At 51.3% G+C, this 21,617-nt stretch overlaps 1 protein-coding gene across 1 annotated transcript in view; it reads right to left on the bottom strand.

The window, feature by feature from the left end:
* The window catches only part of LOC137311558 (potassium voltage-gated channel subfamily H member 2), a 143,498-nt gene that overhangs the window by 74,948 nt on the left and 46,933 nt on the right, over positions 1-21,617 (bottom strand). The window contains exon 2 of the mRNA XM_067978684.1: positions 16,282-16,512. Within this exon, the coding sequence (XP_067834785.1) occupies positions 16,282-16,512 (231 nt within the window). The remainder of the gene's footprint in view (positions 1-16,281; positions 16,513-21,617) is intronic.

A 21,617-nucleotide genomic window follows, 5' to 3' on the forward strand; every position in this document is an offset into this window, starting at 1 on the left:
ATAGAGGGATATAGGGAGAGGGTGGGATTGAGGGATATGGGGAGAGGGTGCGATAGAGGGATATGGGGAGAGGGTGGGATAGAGGGATATAGGGAGAGGGTGGGATAGAGGGATATGGGAGAGGGTGGGATAGAGGGATATGGGAGAGGGTGGGATAGAGGGATATGGGAGAGGGTGGGATATGGGGAGAGGGTGGGATAGAGGGATATAGGAGAGGGTGGGATTTGGGGAGAGGGTGGGATAGAGGGATATGGGAGAGGGTGGGATAGAGGGATATGGGAGAGGGTGGGATATGGGGAGAGGGTGGGATAGAGGGATGTGGGGAGAGGGTGGGATAGAGGGATATGGGGAGAGGGTGGGATAGAGGGATATGGGGAGGGGGTGGGATTGAGGGATATGGGGAGAGGGTGGGATAGAGGGATATGGGGAGAGGGTGGGATAGAGGGATATAGGGAGAGGGTGGGATTGAGGGATAAAGGGAGGGGTGGGATTGAGGGATATGGGGAGAGGGTGGGATTGAGGGATATGGGGAGGGGGTGGGATTGAGGGATATGGGGAGAGGGTGGGATAGAGGGATATGGGGAGAGGGTGGGATAGAGGGATATGGGGAGAGGGTGGGATTGAGGGATATGGGGAGAGGGTGGGATTGAGGGATATGGGGAGAGGGTGGGATAGAGGGATATGGGGAGAGGGTGGGATAGAGGGATATTGGAGAGGGTGGGATAGAGGGATATGGGAGAGGGTGGGATAGAGGGATATGGGAGAGGGTGGGATATGGGGAGAGGGTAGGATAGAGGGATATGGGGAGAGGGTGGGATAGAGGGATATAGGAGAGGGTGGGATAGAGGGATATAGGAGAGGGTGGGATATGGGGAGAGGGTGGGATAGAGGGATGTGGGGAGAGGGTGGGATAGAGGGATATGGGGAGAGGGTGGGATAGAGGGATATGGGGAGAGGGTGGGATAGAGGGATATGGGGAGAGGGTGGGATGGAGGGATATGGGGAGAGGGTGGGATTGAGGGATATGGGGAGAGGGTGGGATTTAGGGATATGGGGAGAGGGTGGGATAGAGGGATATGGGGAGAGGGTGGGATAGAGGGATATGGGGAGAGGGTGGGATAGAGGGATATGGGGAGAGGGTGGGATAGAGGGATATGGGGAGAGGGTGGGATTGAGTGATATGGGGAGAGGGTGGGATTGAGGGATATGGGGAGAGGGTGGGATTGAGGGATATAGGGAGAGGGTGGGATTGAGGGATATGGGGAGAGGGTGGGATTGAGGGATATGGGGAGAGGGTGGGATTGAGGGATATGGGGAGAGGGTGGGATTGAGGGATATGGGGAGAGGGTGGGATAGAGGGATATGGGGAGAGGGTGGGATAGAGGGATATGGGGAGAGGGTGGGATAGAGGGATATGGGGAGAGGGTGGGATTGAGGGATATGGGGAGAGGGTGGGATAGAGGGATATGGGGAGAGGGTGGGATTGAGGGATATGGGGAGAGGGTGGGATTGAGGGATATGGGGAGAGGGTGGGATTGAGGGATATGGGGAGAGGGTGGGATTGAGGGATATGGGGAGAGGGATGCTAGGTCAATATGATTTTTGAAATCTGACTGACACTGGTCATTATAATGGTCTTTTCCTGATCCCAGTTATCCTGTTGTTATAATGTGGAGAGGGGACTGTGTTTTCCCCACTGTGTACTATACAGGTACAGGAGCTGACACTGAGACACAGACGGGCCGTACAGACCCAGACGAGAGTGAATCGTTCCCTGTGTCTGTGCAGTACCTGACAGGCTCTGTTCTCCACTGGTTCCAGACTCTGACGTGTGCAGTTCCCTGCACTCTGTGTGACTGCGGAGCGTTGCCGTGTAACGAGCTGTGGGATGCTTGGCAGGTCAGAGTGTTTATTTTGTTGATGTCTGTCTGAAGCCTGGACTGAACCACTGGGCCTCCTCACTGGAGCTCGTCTCGATTACAGGAACGACAGAGTGGGAGGGAGAATGCAGCAGCAGGGCCAGAGGACAAGGGGCAGGGGGTGGGGGCGAGGGGGGCAGGGGGCGAGGGGGGCAGGGGGCGAGGGGGGCAGGGGGCGAGGGGGGCAGGGGGCGAGGGGGGCAGGGGGCGAGGGGGGCAGGGGGCGAGGGGGGCAGGGGGCGAGGGGGGCAGGGGGCGAGGGGGGCAGGGGGCGAGGGGGCAGGGGGCGAGGGGGCAGGGGGCGAGGGGGGCAGGGGGCGAGGGGGGCAGGGGGCGAGGGGGGCAGGGGGCGAGGGGGGCAGGGGGCGAGGGGGGCAGGGGGCGAGGGGGGCAGGGGGCGAGGGGAGCAGGGGGCGAGGGGAGCAGGGGGCGAGGGGAGCAGGGGGCGAGGGGGCAGGGGGCGAGGGGGGCAGGGGGCGAGGGGGGCAGGGGGCGAGGGGGGCAGGGGGCGAGGGGGCAGGGGGCGAGGGGGGCAGGGGGCGAGGGGGGCAGGGGGCGAGGGTGGCAGGGGGCGAGGGTGGCAGGGGGCGAGGGGGGCAGGGGGCGAGGGGGGCAGGGGGCGAGGGGGGCAGGGGGCGAGGGGGGCAGGGGGCGAGGGGGGCAGGGGGCGAGGGGGGCAGGGGGCGAGGGGGGCAGGGGGCGAGGGGGGCAGGGGGCGAGGGGGGCAGGGGGCGAGGGGGGCAGGGGGCAGGGGGCTACAATCACCTCCACACACAGACCCAACCATCAGCATCTGATCCCCTGCTGGAGGGAGAGCAGAGCCGGCCTGTGATTAATGAGACCCCACAGACAAACTTCACTCAATAATCCCAGAGTGTCTTCATTCCAATGCTATAGTTTATCTGAGTGTTGGAGTCAGGCCAGTGAGACACTGAGCTCCGCAGCCAGCCGGACACAGTCAGAAACAATCGTCAACAGCAACCCACACATTCCAGGCTTCACTGACCTGTCAGCATCGCTCAGACCCACAACATTATCAATCCACACCCGTCACAGTGCCCATTAAAACACCCATTCATCCCCGAACCCTTTAATATCCCACCCAGTCTAATCCCACTCTCCCCTCACTCCCCGTACCCTTTAATATTTGTTTTTATTCGTTCATGGGATGTGGGCGTCGCTGGCGAGGCCGGCATTTATTGCCCATCCCTAATTGCCCTCGAGAAGGTGGTGGTGAGCCGCCTTCTTGAACCGCTGCAGTCCGTGTGGTGACGGTTCTCCCACAGTGCTGTTAGGAAGGGAGTTCCAGGATTTTGACCCAGTGACGATGAAGGAACGGCGATATATTTCCAAGTCGGGATGGTGTGTGACTTGGAGGGGTACGTGCAAGTTGTGTTGTTCCCATGTACCTGCTGCTCTTGTCCTTCTAGGTGGTAGAGGTCGCGGGTTTGGGAGGTGCTGTCGAAGAAGCCTTGGCAAGTTGCTGCAGTGCATCCTGTGGATGGTGCACACTGCAGCCACTGTGCGCCGGTGGTGAAGGGAGTGAATGTTTCGGGTGGTGGATGGGGTGCCAATCAAGCGGGCTGCTTTGTCCTGGATGGTGTCGAGCTTCTTGAGTGTTGTTGGAGCTGCACTCATCCAGGCAAGTGGAGAGTATTCCATCACACTCCTGACTTGTGCCTTGTAGATGGTGGAAAGGCTTTGGGGAGTCAGGAGGTGAGTCACTCGCCACAGAATACCCAGCCTCTGACCTGCTCATGTAGCCACAGTATTTATATGGCTGGTCCAGTTAAGTTTCTGGTCAATGGTGACCCCCAGGATGTTGATGGTGGGGGATTCGGCGATGGTAATGTCGTTGAATGTCAAGGGGAGGTGGTTAGACTCTCTCTTGTTGGAGATGGTCATTGCCTGGCACTTATCTGGCGCGAATGTTACTTGCCACTTATGAGCCCAAGCCTGGATGTTGTCCAGGTCTTGCTGCATGCGGGCTCGGACTGCTTCATTATCTGAGAGGTTGCGAATGGAACTGAACACTGTGCAGTCATCAGCGAACATCCCCATTTCTGACCTTATGATGGAGGGAAGGTCATTGATGAAGCAGCTGAAGATGGTTGGGCCTAGGACACTGCCCTGAGGAACTCCTGCAGCAATGTCCTGGGGCTGAGATGATTGGCCTCCGACAACCACTACCATCTTCCTTTGTGCTAGGTATGACTCCAGCCACTGGAGAGTTTTCCCCCTGATTCCCATTGACTTCAATTATACTAGGGCTCCCCCTCAATCCCCGTAGCCTTTAATATCCCATCCAGTCTAATCCCACTCTCCCCCTCACTCCCCGTACCCTGTGAGAGAGTGTGAGAGAGAGAGTGTGTGAGAGAGAGAGAGAGAGAGTGAATGAGAGAGAGAGTGAATGAGAGAGAGAGTGAATGAGAGAGAGAGTGAGTGTGAGAGAGAGAGTGTGAGAGTGAGAGAGAGAGAGTGTGAGAGAGAGAGTGAGAGTGAGAGAGAGAGAGTGTGAGAGAGAGTGAGTGTGAGAGAGAGTGAGTGTGAGAGAGAGTGAGTGTGAGAGAGAGTGAGTGTGAGAGAGAGTGAGTGTGAGAGAGAGTGAGTGTGAGAGAGAGTGAGTGTGAGAGAGAGTGAGCTCAGTTTGTGGCTCGGTCCCTGAACTCCAAGCCCTGCTCACTGCTCTTTCTTCACAAGTTCAGACTGTTTGGGAGAGAAAGGATTCGTTCCGTCTGTAAACACTGTCCAGGCAGCTCAGGGAAGTCCCGCCCAACTGACAGAGTCATGTCAGAGTGAGGCCGTCACTGCACAGAACAGAACGACAACCTCCAACAGCTCGTCACCCAACCACAGGCCCGCAGGGAGTGGGGAGCGCGCACGGGGACAGCGCCGCGCGCACGGGGACAGCAATGTCGGAGGGTCAGAACTACGAAAAATAAATTAGTCAGCTGCTTGAAAAAGAGGAGTGAGGAGAGTGGGATTAGACAGGGTGGGATATTAAAGGGTACGGGGAGTGAGGGGGAGAGTGGGATTAGACAGGGTGGGATATTAAAGGGTACGGGGAGTGAGGGGGAGAGTGGGATTAGACTGGGTGGGATATTAAAGGGTACAGGGAGTGAGGGGGAGAGTGGGATTAGACTGGGTGGGATATTAAAGGGTACGGGGAGTGAGGGGAGAGTGGGATTAGACTGGGTGGGATATTAAAGGGTACAGGGAGTGAGGGGGAGAGTGGGATTAGACTGGGTGGGATATTAAAGGGTACGGGGAGTGAGGGGAGAGTGGGATTAGACAGGGTGGGATATTAAAGGGTACGGGGAGTGAGGGGAGAGTGGGATTAGACTGGGTGGGATATTAAAGGGTGCGGGGAGTGAGGGGAGAGTGGGATTAGACTGGGTGGGATATTAAAGGGTACGGGGAGTGAGGGGGAGAGTGGGATTAGACTGGGTGGGATATTAAAGGGTGCGGGGAGTGAGTGGGAGTGTGGGATTAGACTGGGTGGGATATTAAAGGGTGCGGGGAGTGAGGGGAGAGTGGGATTAGACTGGGTGGGATATTAAAGGGTACGGGGAGTGAGGGGGAGAGTGGGATTAGACTGGGTGGGATATTAAAGGGTGCGGGGAGTGAGGGGAGAGTGGGATTAGACTGGGTGGGATATTAAAGGGTACGGGGAGTGAGGGGGAGAGTGGGATTAGACTGGGTGGGATATTAAAGGGTATGGGGAGTGAGGGGAGAGTGGGATTAGACTGGGTGGGATATTAAAGGGTACGGGGAGTGAGGGGGAGAGTGGGATTAGACTGGGTGGGATATTAAAGGGTACGGGGAGTGAGGGGAGAGTGGGATTGGACTGGGTGGGATATTAAAGGGTACGGGGAGTGAGGGGAGAGTGGGATTAGACCGGGTGGGATATTAAAGGGTACGGGGAGTGAGGGGAGAGTGGGATTAGACTGGGTGGGATATTAAAGGGTACGGGGAGTGAGGGGAGAGTGGGATTAGACTGGGTGGGATATTAAAGGGTACGGGGAGTGAGGGGAGAGTGGGATTAGACTGGGTGGGATATTAAAGGGTACGGGGAGTGAGGGGGAGAGTGGGCTTAGACTGGGTGGGATATTAAAGGGTACGGGGAGTGAGGGGAGAGTGGGATTAGACTGGGTGGGATATTAAAGGGTACGGGGAGTGAGGGGAGAGTGGGATTAGACTGGGTGGGATATTAAAGGGTACGGGGAGTGAGGGGGATAGTGGAATTAGACTGGGTGGGATATTAAAGGGTGAGGTGAGAGTGACTGCACTTGACATCAAGGCAGCATTTGACCGAGTGTGGCACCAAGGAGCCCGAGTAAAATTGAAGTCAATGGGAATCAGGGGGAAAACTCTCCAGTGGCTGGAGTCATACCTAGCACAAAGGAAGATGGTAGTGGTTGTTGGAGGCCAATCATCTCAGCCCCAGGGCATTGCTGCAGGAGTTCCTCAGGGCAGTGTCCCAGGACCAACCATCGACAGCTGCTTCATCAATGACCTTCCCTCCATCATAAGGTCAGAAATGGGGATGTTCGCTGATGATTGCACAGTGTTCAGTTCCATTCGCAACCCCTCAGATAATGAAGCAGTCCGAGCCCGAATGCAGCAAGACCTGGACAACATCCAGGCTTGGGCTCATAAGTGGCAAGTAACATTCGCGCCAGATAAGTGCCAGGCAATGACCATCTCCAACAAGAGAGAGTCTAACCACCTCCCCTTGACATTCAACGGCATTACCATCGCCGAATCCCCCACTATCAACATCCTGGGGGTCACCATTGACCAGAAACTTAACTGGACCAGCCATATAAATACTGTGGCTACGAGAGCAGGTCAGAGGCTGGGTATTCTGCGGCGAGTGACTCACCTCCTGACTCCCCAAAGCCTTTCCACCATCTACAAGGCACAAGTCAGGAGTGTGATGGAATACTCTCCACTTGCCTGGATGAGTGCAGCTCCAACAACACTCAAGAAGCTCAACACCATCCAAGATAAAGCAGCCCGCTTGATTGGCACCCCATCCACCACCCTAAACATTCACTCCCTTCACCACCGGCGCACAGTGGCTGCAGTGTGCACCATCCACAGGATGCACTGCAGCAACTCGCCAAGGCTTCTTCGACAGCACCTCCCAAACCCACGACCTCTACCACCTAGAAGGACAAGGGCAGCAGGCACATGGGAACAACACCACCTGCACGTTCCCCTCCAAGTCACACACCATCCCGACTTGGAAATATATCGCCGTTCCTTCATCGTCACTGGGTCAAAATCCTGGAACTCCCTTCCTAACAGCACTGTGGGAGAACCGTCACCACACGGACTGCAGCGGTTCAAGAAGGCGGCTCACCACCACCTTCTCAAGGGCAACTAGGGACGGGCAATAAATGCCGGTCTCGCCAGCAATGCCCACATCCCATGAACGAATAAAAAAAATTTAAAAAAATATTAAAGGGTTCGGGGAGTGAGGGAGAGAGTGGGATTAGACTGTGTGGGATATAGAAGGGTATGGGGAATGAGCAGGAATCATTGAATCATAGAAAGGTTACAGCACGGAAGGAGGCCATTCGGCCCATCGAGTCGGTGCCGGCTCCATGCAAGAACAATCCAGCAAGTCCCACTCCCCCGCCCTTTCCCCGTAGCCCTGCAAATTTTTTCCTTTCAAGTACTTATCCAGTTCCCTTTTGAAGGCCATGATTGAATCTGCCTCCACCACCCCCTCGGGCAGTGCATTCCAGATCCTAACCACTCGCTGTGTGAAAAAGTTTTTCCTCATGTCACCTTTGGTTCTTTTGCCAATCACCTTAAATCTATGTCCTCTGGTTCTTGGCCCTTCCACCAATGGGAACAGTTTCTCTCTATCTACTCTGTCTAGACCCTTCATGATTTTGAACACCTCGATCAAATCTCCTCGCAACCGTCTCTGTTCCAAGGAGAACAATCCCAGCTTCTCCAGTCTATCCACGTAACTAAAGTCCCTCAGCCCTTGGAATCATTCTAGTCAATCTCTTCTGCACCCACTCCAAGGCCTTCACATCTTTCCTAAAGTGCGGTGCCCAGAACTGGACACAATACTCCAACAAGAGAGAGTCTAACCAACTCCCCTTGACATTCAACGGCATTACCATCGCCGAATCCCCCACCATCAACATCCTGGGGGTCACCACTGACCAGAAACAGAACTGGACCAGCCACATAAATACTTTTACTACGAGAGCAGGTCAGAGGCTGGATATTCTGCGGTGAGTGGCTCACCTCCTGACTCCCAAAAGCCTTTCCACCGTCAACAAGGCACGAGTCAGGAGTGTACTCTGGGTGGGGGGCTTCAATGTCCATCACCAAGAGTGGCTCGGTAGCACCACTACTGACCGAGCTGGCCAAGTCCTGAAGGACACAGCTGCCAGACTGGGCCTGCGGCAGGTGGTGAGCGAACCAACACGAGGGAAAAACTTACTTGACCTCGTCCTCATCAATCTACCTGTCGCAGATGCATCTGTCCATGACAGTATTGGTAGGAGTGACCACCGCATAGTCCTCGTGGAGACAAAGTCCCATCTTCGCACTGAGGACACCATCCAACGTGTTGTGTGGCACTACCACCGTGCTAAATGGGATAGATTCAGAACGGATCTAGCAGCTCAAAACTGGGCATCCATGAGGCACTGTGGGCCATCAGCAGCAGCAGAATTGTATTCCAGCACAATCTGTAACCTCATGGCCCGGCATATTCCTCACTCTACCATTACCAACAAGCCAGGGGATCAACCCTGGTTCAATGAGGAGTGCAGAAGAGCATGCCAGGAGCAGCACCAGGCATAACTAAAAATGAGGTGCCAACCTGGTGAAGCTACAACTCAGGACTACATGCATGCTAAACAGCGGAAGCAACATGCTATAGACAGAGCTAAGCGATTCCACAACCAACGGATCAGATCAAAGCTCTGCAGTCCTGCCACATCCAGTCATGAATGGTGGTGGACAATTAAACAACTAACAGGAAGAGGAGGCTCTGTAAACATCCCCATCCTCAATGATGGCGGAGTCCAGCACGTGAGTGCAAAAGACAATGCTGAAGCGTTTGCAACCATCTTCAGCCAGAAGTGCCGAGTGGATGATCTATCTCTGCCTCCTCCCGATATCCCCACCATCACAGAAGCCAGTCTTCAGTCAATTCGATTCACTCCACGTGATATCAAGAAATGGCTGAGTGCACTGGATACAACAAAGGCTATGGGCCCCGAAAACATCCCAGGTGTAGTGCTGAAGACTTGTGCTCCAGAACTAGCTGCGCCTCTAGCCAAACTGTTCCAGTACAGCTACAACACTGGCATCTACCCGACAATGTGGAAAATTGCCCAGGTATGTCCTGTCCACAAAAAGCAGGACAAATCCAATCCGGCCAATTACCGCTCCATCAGTCTACTCTCAATCATCAGCAAAGTGATGGAAGGTGTCGTCGACAGTGCTATCAAGCGGCACTTACTCACCCATAACCTGCTCACCGATGCTCAGTTTGGGTTCCGCCAGGACCACTCGGCTCCAGACCTCATTACAGCCTTGGTCCAAACATGGACAAAAGAGCTGAATTCCAGAGGTGAAGTCAGAGTGACTGCCCTTGACATCAAGGCAGCATTTGACCGAGTGTGGCACCAAGGAGCCCTAGTAAAATTGAAGTCAAAGGGAATCAGGGGGAAAACTCTCCAGTGGCTGGAGTCATACCTCGCACAAAGGAAGATGGTAGTGGTTATTGGAGGCCAATCATCTCAGCCCCAGGTCATTGCTGCAGGAGTTCCTCAGGGCAGTGTCCTCGGCCCAACCATCTTCAGCTGCTTCATCAATGACCTTCCCTCTATCATAAGGTCAAAAATGGGGATGTTCGCTGATGATTGCACAATGTTCAGTTCCACTCGCAACCCCTCAGATAATGAAGCAGTCCGAGCCTGCATGCAGCAAGACCTGGACAACATCCGGGCTTGGGCTCATAAGTGGCAAGTATCATTCGCGCCAGACAAGTGCCAGGCAATGACCATCTCCAACGAGAGAGAGTCTAACCACCTCCCCTTGACATTCAACGGCATTACCATCGCCGAATCCCCCACCATCAACATCCTGGGATCACCATTGACCAGAAACTTCACGGGACCAGCCATATAAATACTGTGGCTACGAGAGCAGGTCAGAGGCTGGGCATTCTGCGGCGAGTGACTCACCTCCTGACTCCCCAAAGCCTTTCCACCATCTACAAGGCACAAGTCAGGAGTGTGATGGAATACTCTCCACCTGCCTGGATGAGTGCAGCTCCAACACACTCAAGAAGCTCGACACCATCCAGGACAAAGCAGCCCGCTTGATTGGCACCCCATCCACCACCCGAAACATTCACTCCCTTCACCACCGGCGCACAGTGGCTGCAGTGTGCACCATCCACAGGATGCACTGCAGCAACTCGCCAAGGCTTCTTCGACAGCACCTCCCAAACCCACGACCTCTACCACCTAGAATGACAAGAGCAGCAGGCACATGGGAACAACACCACCTGCACGTTCCCCTCCAAGTCACACACCATCCCGACTTGGAAATATATCGCCGTTCCTTCATCGTCACTGGTCAAAACCCTGGAACTCCCTTCCTAACAGCACTGTGGGAGAACCTTCACCACACGGACTGCAGTGGTTCAAGAAGGCGGCTCACCACCACCTTCTCAAGGGCAATTAGGGATGGGCAATAAATGCCGGCCTCGCCAGCGACGCCCACATCCCATGAATGAATAAAAAAAACTCCATTTGTGGTCGAACCAGTGTTTTATAAAGGTTCATTGTGACTTCGATACTTTTGTACTCTATCCCTCTATTTCAAAAGCCCAGGATCCCGCATGCTTTTTTAACCACTTTCTCTATATACAAATGCACGGAGTATAAGGAATAAATTAAATGAACTACAGGTTCAAATTCAAATTGGAGGGTATGACATGATAGCTATTACTGAGACACGGCTGCAGGATGGTCAGGATTGGGAACTAAATATACCAGGTTATAAGGTCTACAGGAGAGACAGGGAAAATGGAAGAGGAGGAGGGGTAGCCTTAATGATTAGAGATGAAATCACTTCAATGATAAAGGGGGATATAACGAGGGGTAAGCAGCCAACAGAGACCTTATGGGTTGAATTGAGAAATAGGAACGGATCTAAGACTATAGTGGGAGTTGTGTATAGGAGCCCTGGCAGCAGCTCTGAAGTGCTAGATTGTATAAATGCAGAGATTAGACAAGCGTGTAAGAAAGGCATAGTGGTCTTAATGGGGGACTTTAACCTTCACATAGATTGGGGAAAGCAGACTAGCAACTGTCAGAAAGGTAGTGAATTTCTTGAGTGTGTCCGGGATAGTTTTCTACAGCAGTATGTCCTAGAGGCAACAAGGGAGCAAGCCATACTAGATTTAGTAATGAGTAATGAACCAGATTTAGTTAACGGCTTAACTGTGCGTGAACATCTATCCAATAGTGATCATAACATGATCGAGTTCAATGTAGTGTTTGAAAGGGAAAAAAGTGAATCAGCTGCTAAGATTCTTGACTTGGGTAAGGCCGACTTCAATGGGATGAGACAGAGACTGTCCACAGTAAACTGGGCAAATCTGTTAATGGGTAAAACGACTGATGATCAGTGGGAAATGTTTAAAGAAACATTTAACGTGATACAGAATCGGTTTATACCCCTGAGGGGCAAGAACTCTACTTGCCAAAAAAAACAGCCATGGACACCTAAAGAGGTAAGGGACAGTATAAGACATAAGGAAAGGGCATACAAAAAGGCAAAAAATGGCACAGATCCTGGCCAATGGGAAAGATACAAAGATCAACAAAGGGTCACAAAACAGATAATAAGAGCTACAAAAAGAGAGTATGAAAAGAAACTTACAAGGGATATCAAAACCAATACGAAGAACTTTTATAGTTATATTAGGAAAAAGAGGGTGGTCAGGAGCAGTGTTGGCCCCTTAAAAACTGAAAGTGGGGATATTGTCATTGACAATGGGGAAATGGCGGACATGTTGAATAATTACTTTGCGTCAGTATTTACAGTCGAAAAAGAGGATAGCATGCCGGAAATCCCAAGAAAACTAATATTGAATCGGGGACAGAGACTCGATAAAATTAACATAAGTAAAGCAACAGTAATGAAGAAAATAATAGCACTGAAGAGTGACAAATCCCCAGGACCAGATGGTTTCCATCCCAGGGTTTTAAAGGAAGTAGGTGAGCACATTGCAGATGCCCTAACTATAATCTTTCAAAGTTCTCTCGATTCAGGAACTGTCCCTCTGGATTGGAAAATTGCACATGTCACTCCGCTTTTTAAGAAAGGAGAGAGAGGGAAACCAGGGAATTATAGACCAGTTAGCCTAACATCTGTTGTGGGGAAAATGCTGGAGTCTATAATTAAGGATAGGGTGACTGAACACCTTGAGAATTTTCAGTGAATCAGAGAGAGCCAGCATGGATTTGTGAAAGGTAGGTCGTGCCTGACAAACCTGATTGAATTTTTTGAAGAGGTGACTAAAGTAGTGGACAGGGGAATGTCAATGGATGTTATTTATATGGACTTCCAGAAGGCATTTGATAAGGTCCCACATAAGAGACTGTTAGCTAAGATAGAAGCCCATGGAATCGAGGGAAAAGTACGGACTTGGTTAGGAAGTTGGCTGAGCGAAAGGTGACAGAGAGTAGGGATAATGGGAAGGTACTCACATTGGCAGGATGTGACTAGTGGAGTCCCGCAGGGATCTGTCTTGGGGCCTCAATTATTCACAATATTTATTAACGACTTAGATGAAGGCATAGAAAGTCTCATATCTAAGTTTGCCGATGACACAAAGATTGGTGGCATTGTAAGCAGTGGAGATGAAAACATAAAATTACAAAGCGATATTGATAGATTAGGTGAATGGGCAAAACTGTGGCAAATGGAATTCAATGTAGACAACTGTGAGGTCATCCACTTTGGATCAAAAAAGGATAGAACAGGGTACTTTCTAAATGGTAAAAAGTTAAAAACAGTGGATGTCCAAAGGGACTTCGGGGTTCAGGTACATCGATCATTGAAGTGTCATGAACAGGTGCAGAAAATAATCAAGAAGGCTAATGGAATGCTGGCCTTTATATCTCGAGGACTAGAGTACAAGGGGGCAGAAGTTATGCTGCAGCTATACAAAACCCTGGTTAGACCGCACCTGGAGTACTGTGAGCAGTTCTGGGCACCGCACCTTCGGAAGGACATATTGGCCTTGGAGGGAGTGCAACGTAGGTTTACTAGAATGATACCCGGACTTCAAGGGTTAAGTTACGAGGAGAGATTACACAAATTGGGGTTGTATTCTCTAGAGTTTCGAAGGTTAAGGGGTGATCTGATCGAAGTTTATAAGATATTAAGGGGAACGGATAGGGTGGATAGAGAGAAACTATTTCCGCTGGTTGGGGATTTTAGGAGTAGGGGGCACAGTCTAAAAATTAGAGCCAGACCTTTCAGGAGCGAGAATAGAAAACATTTCTACACACAAAGGGTGGTAGAAGTTTGGAACTCTCTTCCGCAAATGGCAATTGATACTAGCTCAATTGCTAAATTTAAATCTGAGATAGATAGCTTTTTGGCAACCAAAGGTATTAAGTGATATGGGCCAAAGGCAGGTATATGGAGTTAGATCACAGATCAGCCATGATCTTATCAAATGGTGGAGCAGGCACGAGGGGCTGAATGGCCTACTCCTGTTCCTATGTTCCAATGTACCTGTGTTCTCAACCTGCCCTGCCACCTTCAATGATTTGTGTACATATACCCCCAGATCTCTCTGTTCCTGTATCCCTTTTAGATTGTGCCCTCTAGTTTATTTTGCCTCTCCTCATTCTTCCTTCTGAAATCTATCACTTTGCATTTTTCTGCATTAAATTTCATCTGCCACGTGTCTGCCCATTCCACCAGCCTGTCTATATCCTCTTGAAGTCTATCACTATCCTCCTCACTGTTCACTACACTTCCAAGTTTTGTGTCACGTGCAAATTTTGAAATTGTGCCCTGTACACCCAAGTCCAAGTCATTAATATATATCAAGAAAAGCAGTGGTCCCAGCACTGACCCCTGGGGAACACCACTGTACACCTCCCTCCAGTCCGAAAAACAACCATTCACCACTACTCTCTGTTTCCTGTCACTTAGCCAATTCTGTATCCATGTTGCTACTGCCCCCTTTATTCCATGGGCTTCAATCTTGATGATAAGCCTATTATGTGGCACTTTACCAAACACCTTTTGAAAGTCCAGATGCACCACATCAACCGCATTGCCCTCATCGACCCTCTCTGTTACCTCATCAAAAAACTCTATCAAGTTAGTTAAACACGATTTGCCTTTAACAAATCCGTGCTGGCTTTCCCTAATCAATCCACACTCGTCCAAGTGACTGTTAATTCTGTCCCGGATTATCATTTCCAAAAGTTTCCCCACCACTGAGGTTAAACTGACTGACCAATCTGAGTGGGATTAGGCTGGGTGGGTTATTAAAGAGTCCGGGGAGTGAACAGGAAAAGGGGATTGGACTGCGGGGGGCTCATGTGGAAGGCAACACAGGCACTGATTTGACAGGCTGAGTGGCCTGTTTCTATCTGCGAACATTCTCAGATTCTTTGTCACATTCTATGATTTGTTTTCTGAAGGCCTGTGTCACCCAGCAAACTGACCACTGACCCTCACACAGAGCAACTTCAAACACAGTGGGAGGGCCAGTTTGTTTCAGGCTGCAGCTCAGTAAACTTTATTAAACTTTATTAAAATCTCAGCAGCAAATCTCCAACAAAATGTTTTGCTGCCAATCAGATCTGATCCAGGCAAAGATTCTGAACTTGGCAGTGGATGAGCAGCAGCAGTGCCCGCCCTGGCAGTGATGCCCACTCAATAACATCAACCACTGTGCAATTAGTCTGTCTGCCACACCAGGGACTGCCAACAGCTGAGTGTGGTGAGCAGTCCGTCACAGCGAGAATCTGAGCCCCGGGGGCTGTGGAACAAATTCCTCACTGGGTTCTCTGGGCTCTTTGCCAGTCAGATCAGAGTGAAGGAGATGGGAGCCTGGAATCACCATGGAAAGGTTACAGCACGGAAGGAGGCCATTCAGCCCATCGAATCCATGCCGGCTCTATGCAAGAGCAATCCAGCTAGTCCCACTCCCCCGCCCTATCCCCGTAGCCCTGCAAATTTTTTCCTTTCAAGTACTTATCCAGTTCCCTTTTGAAGGCCATGATTGAATCTGCCTCCACCACCCCCTCGGGCAGTGCATTCCAGATCCTAACCACTCGCTGTGTAAAGAAGTTTTTCCTCATGTCACCTTTGGTTCTTTTGCCAATCACCTTAAATCTCTGTCCTCTGGTTCTTGACCCTTCCACCAATGGGAACAGTTTCTCTCTATCTACTCTGTCTGGACCCTTCATGATTTTGAACACCTCGATCAAATCTCCTCACAACCGTCTCTGTTCCAAGGAGAACAACCCCAGCTTCTCCAGTCTATCCACGGAACTAAAGTCCTCATCCCTGGAATCATTCTCGTAAATCTCTTCTGCACCCTCTCTAAGGCCTTCCAGACAGGTAGTAGATTCAGCCTCGCACAGAGACAGGACTATCCCTGCTCAGACAAGCTATGCATATGCTCTGTCTGTCTCTCACACAAACACACCAGTCCCACCTCCAAGAACACAACACCTACAGCCAGCTACCCCTCGGGAGGGAGGCCCAACAATAGCCGCTCACACCTCATCAATCATGGACACAGAATAAATGGACAGCGTGAGCAACAGCAAACCAAAAGACCCCGAACCGCACACAGATACAACGGCAGTTAACCAGGAGTCACAAACTGATCTAGAAACCTGGCCTGAATGCGAGGAATACTTTACAAACCAAAACACAGCAGGGTTCCCGGAAAGTGAGAACTGCGAGAATCCTCACGACAAGTCCGTTCCCGTGTTCACCAATCTCACAGGAGACGGGACACCATGGATTTACAGAGCAGGCAAACTGACCAGCCAACACTCCGAGTCAACCAACTGAGACACCCTCAGTTCCTGTACCCTGACACTCCAATCCAGGATCTCCCCCCTCTGCTGTTCTGTGCCGAGCCCCCCCTATCTGGGGTTGGTGGGTTTAACTGTCGCAGGGGCCCAGCCTCTGGGCTGAAAGCTGAGGGGATTTCGATTGATGCAGTGGGGCCTCGTGTCAGAGACCCTTGTGTATCACCTCATTTCTGGAGTATTCCCACAGCTCTCCGAGTTCCCACCGTCTGCATGTCCAGGATCCTTACCGTCCTTCCGGCTGAGAAACAGCTCAACCTTCCTCTCCTCAGACCCCCGCAGTGCCTGTGCGATCTGAGACACTGCAGTCTTCCTGGTCTGTGGGCCATGCAGGAAGTCGCAGGTGCCCGGTTTCTGCATCACCTCAGCTCTCGAATACCCGCACATCTCACAGAAAGCATCGTTACAGAAAATAATGGCACACTTCCCCACACGACCATTGGCAATGATAAACTTCCGATCTGAAAGGCAGAGAGGAGGGAGACGGAGCATCAGATCGACAGGCAACAGGGAGACGGGGGAATGGGAGACGGGGGACCGGGGGACCGGGAGACTGGGGGACCGGGGGACAGGGGGACTGGGGGACCGGGGGACAGGGGGACCGGGGGACAGGGGGACAGGGGGACAGGGGACAGGGGGACAGGGGGACAGGGGGACAGGGGGACAGGGGGAGGGGAGACGGGGGGAGACGGGGAGATGGGGAGATGGGGAACGGGAGATGGGGAATGGGGAGACCGGGGGATGGGGAGACCGGGGGATGGGAGACTCAAAGAATGGCAAAGATCACAAAACCAGATTGACCGTGATCACCACAGACAGGTACAGCAGAACAAACAGAAAAACAGGAAAATCCCCGCTCTATCCCACACACTGACACACCCCTCACTGCGACACACACACTGACACACCCCTCACTGGGACACACACACTGACACACCCCTCACTGAGACACACACACTGACACACCCCTCACTGCGACACACACACTGACACACCCCTCACTGCGACACACACACTGACACACCCCTCACTGTGACACACAACTGACACACCCCTCACTGCGACACACACACTGACACACCCCTCACTGCGACACACACACTGACACACCCCTCACTGAGACACACACACTGACACACCCCTCACTGGGACACACACAATGACACACCCCTCACTGGGACACACACACTGACACACCCCTCACTGAGACACACACACTGACACACCCCTCACTGCGACACACACACTGACACACCCCTCACTGTGACACACAACTGACACACCCCTCACTGCGACACACACACTGACACACCCCTCACTGGGACACACACACTGACACACCCCTCACTGCGACACACACACTGACACACCCCTCACAGGAAAAAAAGGTTTCTAAATATATTGTATGGCAGCTGAAACCTGCTGCCTGCAATTCCTGCACCACATGGGAACTTCAGGACACTTCATGTGTCGTGGAGGGCCACATGTGCAGGAAATGCCTCCAGTTGCTCGAACTCAAGCTCAGGGTTTCTGAGCTTGAGGGACAGTTGGAGTCACTGCACAGCATAAGGAAGGCTGAAGGTTTCCTGGATCATAAGTTCCAGGAGGCGGTCACCCCACAGCCACAGAGAGTTCAGGATAATAAGTGGGTGGCCATCCAAAAGCGTAGGAAGAGGCAGACAGTGCAGGAATCTTCTGGGTGTGTGGCACTCAAATACCAGTGAGGGTGATGACACCTTGAAGGAGTGCAGTCCTGAGTGTGGACCATGGGGTAAAGGATCGCACAGGGGGCACAGTGAAGTGTAGAAATGCAGAACTCATAGGGGATTCGATAGTCAGGGGGACAGACAGGCGTTTCTGTGACCGCCGACGTGAGACCCACAGGGTGTGTTACCCCCCTGGTGTCGGGGGTAAAGGACGTCACGGAGAGGGTGCAGAATATTCTGTGGGGGGAAGGGGAACAGACAGAAGTCGTGGTCCATGTGGGAACCAACGACATAGAAAAGGGTCGAGGTCCTGGGGTCAGAGTTTCAGGAGCTGGGGAGGAAGTTAAAAAGCAGGAACTCAAAGGTAGTAATCTCTGGATTACTCCCAGTGTCACACGCGAGTGAGTACAGGAATAGGAAGATAAGGCAGGTTAATGTGTGGCTGGAGAGATGGTGCAGGAGGGAGGGCTTCAGATTCTGGGGCATTGGGACCAGTTCTGGGGGAGGTGGGACCTGTACAGGACGGACGGGTCGCACCTCAACAGGGCCGGGACCAATGTCCTCGCGGGGAGGTTCACTCGTGCTGTGGGGGGAGGTTTAAACTAATTTATCAGGGGGGTGGGCACCAGGATGTAGCATTGGAAAGGAGAAACAAGGGACACAAAGGATTGGGAGAGACAGATAGAACTAGAGCAAGAAATAGTACAGTATTAGGTGGGATCAGACTAAGAGAGAGTACAAGAAAGTCTAAGATTGGTTTACAGTGCGCGTGTGTAAACACACGAAGTGTGGTAAACAAGGTTGGTGAGCTGCAGGCGCAAATAGTCACATGGGAATATGATGTCATGGTGATAACGGAGACCTGGCTCAAAAAAGGGCAGGATTGGAGACTAAATATTCCTGGATACAAGGTGTTCAGGAAAGATAGGGAAGGAAAGAAAGGAGAGGAGGGGGTGGCAGTATTGATTAAGGGGAATATTGCAGTGCTGGAGAGAGAGGATAAGAAAGTAAGAAATAGGAGCAGGAGTGAGCCATTCGGCCCCTCGAGCCTGCTCCGCCATTCAATCAGATCATGGCTGATCTTCAACCTCAACTCCACTTTCCCCCCGATCCCCATATCCCTTGATTCCCCTCGAGTCCAAAAATCTGTCGATCTCAGCCTTGAATATATTCAATGACTCAGCATCCACAGCCCTCTGGGGTAGAGAATTCCAAAGATTCACAACCCCCTGAGTGAAGAAATTCCTCCTCATCTCAGTCTTAAATGTCCGACCCCTTATCCTGAGACTGTGCCCCCTAGTTCTAGATTCTCCAGCCAAGGGAAACAACCTCTCAGCATCTACCCTGTCAATCCCCCTCAGAATCTTATATGTTTCAATGAGATCACCTCTCATTCTTCTAAACTCCAGAGAGTATAGGCTCAATCTCTCTTCATAGGACAACCCTCTCATCCCAGGAATCAATCCAGTGACCCTTCGTTGTACCCCCTCTAAGGCAAGTATATCCTTCCTTAGATAAGGAGACCAAAACTGTACACAGTTCTCCAGGTGAGGTCTCACCAAAGCTCTGTACAATTGTAGTAAGACTTCCTTACTCTTGTACTCCAACCCCCTTGCAATAAAGGCCAACATATAATTTTCCTTCCTAATTGTTTGCTGTACCTGCATGTTAACTTTCTGTGTTTCTTGTACATGGACACCCAAGTCTCTCGGAACACCAACATTTAATAGTTTCTCACCATTTAAAAAATATTCTGTTTTTCTATTCTTCCTACCAAAGTGAATAACCTCACATTTCCCCACATTATACTCCATCTGCCACCTTCTTGCCCACTCACTTAACCTGTCTCTATCCCTTTGCAGACTCTTTGTGTCCTTCTCACTGCTTACTTTCCCACCTCGCTTTGTATTGTCAACAAACTTGGATACATTACACTCGATCCCCTCATCTAACTCATTAATATAGATTGTAAATAGCTGAGGCCCAAGCACTGATCCTTGAGGTACCCCACTAGTTACAGCCTGACAACCTGAGAATGACCCGTTTATCCCTACTCTCTGTTTTCTGTCCATTAACCAATCCTCTGTCCATGCTAATATATTACCCCCAACCCCATGAGCCCTTATCTTGTGTAACAACCTTTTAGTGGCACCTTGTCCAAGGATATCCTGGAGGGGTCAAGGACAGAATCTATTTGTTTAGAGTTAAGAAACAATCGAGGTGCCATTACACTACTGGGGGTATTCTACAGGCCACCAACTAGTGGGAAGGAGATAGAGGAGCAAATTTGCAGGGAAATTACAGAGAGGTGCAAGAACCATAGAGTAGTGATAATGGGGGACTTCAACTATCCTAATATAGACTGGGATAGTAAGAGTGTAAAGGGCAAAGAGAGGGCCAAAGCTGGACTGAGGCGATGGTTTGAGAAGGGTCCGGAAGGTGGGGGATAGCTGAAATGAGGTAGTGGGGATTTGGGAAAGTGCCTAAAGTGAGGGAGTCCATGAAGGAAGTGTTGATGGTGGGTACACAGTACAGCAGAGTCTGAAGGGCACCTGGCAAGAGGGGGACAGCCAGGATGTAGGATTTCAGTGAGCAAGTCCCAGGAAGGAACGGTAGAAGGGATGAGGATTTTAAAGTCTGTGCGTGGAAGATCAGGGAGCCAGTGAAGGGTAAGTGATAGATAGTCTGGGTCAGGAAGTGGGCGATATAGTCCTGGATGAGTCAGGAAGACCCACGAGGAAAATATCTACAATATTGAGAACTTTCCTCATAGTAACCAGATCAGGAAACAGCTCTCTCCCCTCCTCCACTCGGGACTGACCATCAAGGCAAAGCTAGGCTTTGGTGAGGTCACTAACCATCCACTTTGCCTCATACTGGAACCACACCTGGAGAATTCCAACACTTTCTTCACTCTGAGTAAGGAACGGCGAGGTTCTGAGCTCTCGGGTTCACAGTAACTGTTCCTGCAGATACCGCAGAGGGACTGGGAGCATAAACTGGGCATTGGTTTAACCGAGACAATATTCCAAGTAAAGCCCAGGCTCGTAGGTCTCTGCATTGAATTAGCAGCACTCCCAACTCTGTGCTTATTGATTTAAATGTAACCATAATCCCATCGGCCGCGCCAACTGCGTCATCGGCCACGCCAACTGCGTCATCGGCCGCGCCAACTGCGTCATCGGCCGCGCCATTATTTAAGAAGGGTGGGAGAGAGAAACCAGGAAATTACAGACCTATGAGATTATCAGGGACAGAGTGACTGAGCACTTGTACAGATGTGAGCTGATCAGAGAGAGCCAGGATTTAAGAAGGGTGGGGAGATCTCATTGAATTTTTTGAGGAGGTCACTAATGTGGTTGATAAGAGAGTGTCTCTGGATGTTATTTATATGGATTTCCAAAAGGCATTCGATAAGGTTCCACATAAGAGACTGTTAGCTAAAATGAGAGCTGATGGAATTGGAGGCAACCTGTTGGCTTGGAGAGGGAATTGGTTAGTAGGTGACAGAGAGTGGGGATAGACTCTGATTGGCCGGATGTGACTAGTGGCGTCCCTCAGCGATCTGTCCTGGGGCCACAGCTTTTCACTATATTGATAAGTGACTTGGATGAAGGAATAGAGAGCGGTGTATCTCAGTTTACTGACGACACTAAGTTAGGTGGCACAGTAAACAGTTAGATGGGAGCAGAAACTTTCAAAGGGACATCGATAGATTCAGTGAGTGGGGAAATCTGGGGCAGATGGAGTTTAATGTGGGGAAAGTGTGAGGTCACCCAGTTTGGAGCTAAGAAAAATAAATCAGAATATTCTCTAAATGGTGAGAAGCAGGAACTGTAGAGAAGCAGAGAGATTTAGGG

The sequence above is a fragment of the Heptranchias perlo genome, unplaced genomic scaffold (genome assembly GCF_035084215.1).
Source record: "Heptranchias perlo isolate sHepPer1 unplaced genomic scaffold, sHepPer1.hap1 HAP1_SCAFFOLD_356, whole genome shotgun sequence".
In the NCBI taxonomy this organism is placed as follows: Eukaryota; Metazoa; Chordata; class Chondrichthyes; order Hexanchiformes; family Hexanchidae; genus Heptranchias; species Heptranchias perlo.